Source organism: Hipposideros armiger, unplaced genomic scaffold (genome assembly GCF_001890085.2).
Source record: "Hipposideros armiger isolate ML-2016 unplaced genomic scaffold, ASM189008v1 scaffold_253, whole genome shotgun sequence".
Taxonomy (NCBI): domain Eukaryota; kingdom Metazoa; phylum Chordata; class Mammalia; order Chiroptera; family Hipposideridae; genus Hipposideros; species Hipposideros armiger.
The window spans coordinates 12889-16538 of record NW_017731603.1 but is presented as its reverse complement, the minus strand read 5'-3'; the positions used below and the strand labels follow the sequence as shown (position 1 = coordinate 16538).

At 47.5% G+C, this 3650-nt stretch overlaps 1 protein-coding gene across 1 annotated transcript in view; it reads left to right on the top strand.

Moving 5' to 3' along the window:
• The window catches only part of LOC109390016 (secretoglobin family 1D member 2-like), a 3237-nt gene extending 570 nt beyond the window's left edge, over positions 1-2667 (top strand). Inside the window, exons 2-3 of the mRNA XM_019655996.1 lie at positions 1211-1401; positions 2555-2667. Of these exons, the coding sequence (XP_019511541.1) occupies positions 1211-1401; positions 2555-2578 (215 nt within the window). The 3' untranslated portion in view covers positions 2579-2667. The remainder of the gene's footprint in view (positions 1-1210; positions 1402-2554) is intronic.
• The last annotated feature ends 983 nt before the right edge of the window (positions 2668-3650 follow it).

The window sequence follows — 3650 nt, the reverse complement described above, 5'->3', positions numbered from 1 at the left end:
GGCATCAGTATCCAGTTGTTATCAAGTAGTCATCAGATGTTCTCCTGCCCAGGGTCATTGAGGTGCCAGGCGAGTCCACAGCTGGTTAACTCATAGCTTCAGTCTCACAAAATGTTACAGCTGGAAGGGTTTTAGTTCTCAGTTCAAAGAGAGTCAGTGTTCTCTGATTCTGAATAACGAACCTTCAATGGGCTCTGCCAATAAGCAGCGCTCTGCCTACAAGCCCTGCCCGTCCACTGAGAGCAGGAGCGCAATGGGAGCAGAACCAGAGCAATCGCCAGGCCTCCATCGCCATGGCTCTGAACTAATTCTAGCCGTTCATCTAGTAACACTTTTGTGGGTCTCCATGCCCTCGATCCTGACCCAAGTCTGAGTCTTTCTCTTTCACCTGACTTTCTGAATGTCCTCATCCTCCCTGTGCTGTCTGATAAGGGTCAGATGGGAACCTGGTAGGGCACTTTCCAGGCTGCTGGTGGTTGCAAAGACTGAGGAGATAGAGAATCCAGACCAGGAAAAGGGGTTACTTCAGGTCTCAGCACAATTCCAGGCAAAATAAGTCCGAGTTCCCACCTCCCATCCTCTCTGAGGAATTCTGTGCATCACTGCAAAATGAAAGACCCAATCATAGTTTTGTGTATAAGCTTCAGGTGTGTTAAACTTATAAGCATATTGTTTTAACTTTTTAGCTATGTCTGCATCCAAAGACATAATCCTGTTGTTTAATTTAGTCTGCAAAGAGCATCTTCCAACACTTAACAGTTTTACTGACCTGTGTCCAATTTATTTCCCCTTTTCTGAACTCTGGTAAGATCTGACTGTGCCATTCACTTAAAAGATTGATTACTAATCCTCTTCCTCAATATCCAAGACAAAAGAAGGTGTCACTCTATTGACAGGGAAACCTTCATTTTTGGAATTTGGGGAAAGTGAATTTCAGCACAGCAGGAGAGTCCTGGGAAGCAGCGGGTGTCCTTTACACAGAGAGAAATTGAACTAGGGATCCGTCAAACTGTTTTCCAGTGCTCCCTAGCTCTGAAGGTAGCTCTGTGAGCTGGAGGCAGTCGTGACTTCTACGGTTTGCATGGTCATTGCACAGTTGTGTGATGAGATCATAAAATCCTCAGGGCTCCTGTCCAGCTGTAACATCAGAGAGATATGGGGAAAAGTGACTTTCTCTATATCAACTGTATTTCTTTTTCTTCTGTTCCAGCCAATGCAAGAGTCTGTCCAGCCCTCGTTTCTGAACTGAGAAGCTTCCTTTTTGAGCCTACATTTCTCTACAGATTAAATGTTCTGAAATTTAATGCACCTCCTGAGATTGCTCAGTCCAAGGTGGAAGTGAAGAAATGCATAAATTCTGATATCTCCTTCTTTAAAAGACTCCAGTTTCTACCAATTATGGTAAATTCTTTCCTCTTTCTGCACAGAGGCTCTACTCAGTGCACAGCCAGGAGGGAGGTGGACATCTATCTACTCCATGAGGACACAGGGGCACCTTCACACCTGAGAGGGTGACCCATGGCCACAGGGTGGATGAAACATGACACCTGCTGAGCTGTGCTTGGGCTGCACCCAGCATCTGGGCATGGTCCCTTTTCTCAGGTCACCTCCCTGGGTGCCAGGTTCCCCACAATGTCCTCAGGGGGAGGACAACCAGGGGCCCACACAGGCATGTTGGAGAGATAGAGACACTGCCAGGAGCTGACAGGGGGCGAGCTTCCCTCACCCAGTGGCACAGTCACTGGGAATCTCATGGGGAGCATTGGGACATTGAAGGGGAGACAGTGGGAGGGAGGGAACCAGCCCCCGCCTCTGACCTGATGGAGGGTGCACTGGCTGGGGTCTCTGAGCTTCTGCAGAGCCCAGGCCCACTCCCTGTACCTTTGCCCCACTTTTCCACCCCTCACTTCTCACGGCCAGTGGGTACAGGTGCTCCGTGCTATGTCTCCTGCAGCCTCATGTAAAGCTGAATCACTTAAATTATGCCTTTCTGAAGAAATCCGATATCTAAAGGTGTCTCTCAGCTTGACTGTTGCTAGAATTAAGTCAGGCTTATGCAAATTTCCATGATAGCTTGGTCCTCAGAGCAAAGAGTACATGTGCCATCACATTGAATACCACACTGGAAATCTTCAAGGCTGGAAATCTGAAAGCACAACTTCCCAAGCCCCTCCCACCCCACCTGGTCTCTTAACCTCATGTCCACCTCAGAGTGAGAAAGTACAGTCCTGGGACCTGGGAGTCAGAGAAAGCAAATCCTGGGCTGCTCTTCACCCCAATCCTCTGTCCATTAGAATCCTGAGTCCTACTCTTGGGTCCCTCGGGGTCCCTTTGCTGGGCTGTGGACATGGCTCTTTCTTGACCCTCATGGTTTGTTGTAACTGGACCAGGTCGACTGAGCTCACCACTTGCACTGCTGTCCTGCCTGCGGGCCTCCATTTCCGTTGCTGGTTGAAATATTTCTTCCACATAATGGTTTTAAACAACAGACTGTGTTAATGTGTCATGTCCAGGAACACCAGGACTGACCTCCCTCTTCTGTTTTGTATTTCAGATGAAAGTACTGGCGAAATGTTAAGTCCTAGATTGAAAAACATCTTACACACAAGGACCTCTGACGTTCCATGATGACCTGATCTTCCCTAGAAAATGTGAAGGTTTCAACATCTTACTTCAATAAATCACTCGCCCTGCACTTCTCTGCATGTCTTGTTATCATCCAATAGTCTCTGATCTGCAGTTGGGGTGGTTTCATCATTAAGTGGCCATTGGGTGTTGTCAATAGTAAATTTCAGGGACCAGTGTCCAGTTACCCATGGTGGCCTGAGGTGTAGGGATCACAAGAGGAAATATTTGCTCAGGACCATCCTGTATTACTTTTCGGATTTCCCACGCAAAGGGCCATGAGTGAAAAAGATGGTTAGAGGTAAAAAGCAATCACAGCGTTCCTGTTCCTGGGCTTGTACTGAGGGATACCCGCAGCCTAACTGTCTGGCCAGTCACGTGGCTCCCACCAGCAGCATCACTATATTCCATCCTCATCATAACCACAAACAACCTGCCTGGTCCTCACCCTTCACTGTGGTTCAATCCTAGGATGGTCCCGTATAACTTGTTTTCTGCCCACTTCTCTATTTGTTGTGAATTCAGTGTTCAACCTCCAGTGAGCTTTTTTCGCTCTGCACACTCACATTACTCTTCACACTCACATTACTCTTCACACTCACATTACTCTTCACTGTCCACACCATTCAGCAACCCTTGCCTACTGTTCCCCCTCATTCTTATTAAAGCTTCAGAAACAAGCATTCACCTGCCACCTGGACAATATCACACAAGCAATTCACATTCATTTTTGGAAATGTATAAAATCCTCACCGTATTTGTCCCCCACCAGTCCCTCCTCCATGACCCCCATCCAGGCAAATGGAGGTGACTCAAAAAACTTGGACACATTGTAGGCCCTGAACTCGTTTCCAGGGTCTGCTGTAACACACCAACAAACACTTGGTGGCTTACCTGATTTTCTCCAAGTGTGGAGGACAAGAGTCTAACATCTATAACAGTCTGCCAAACTCAGTGTTGGGAGGGCAATGCTGGCTCTGGAAAGTCAAGATGAAAATCTGCTCATGGCTGCTTCCAGTTTGGAA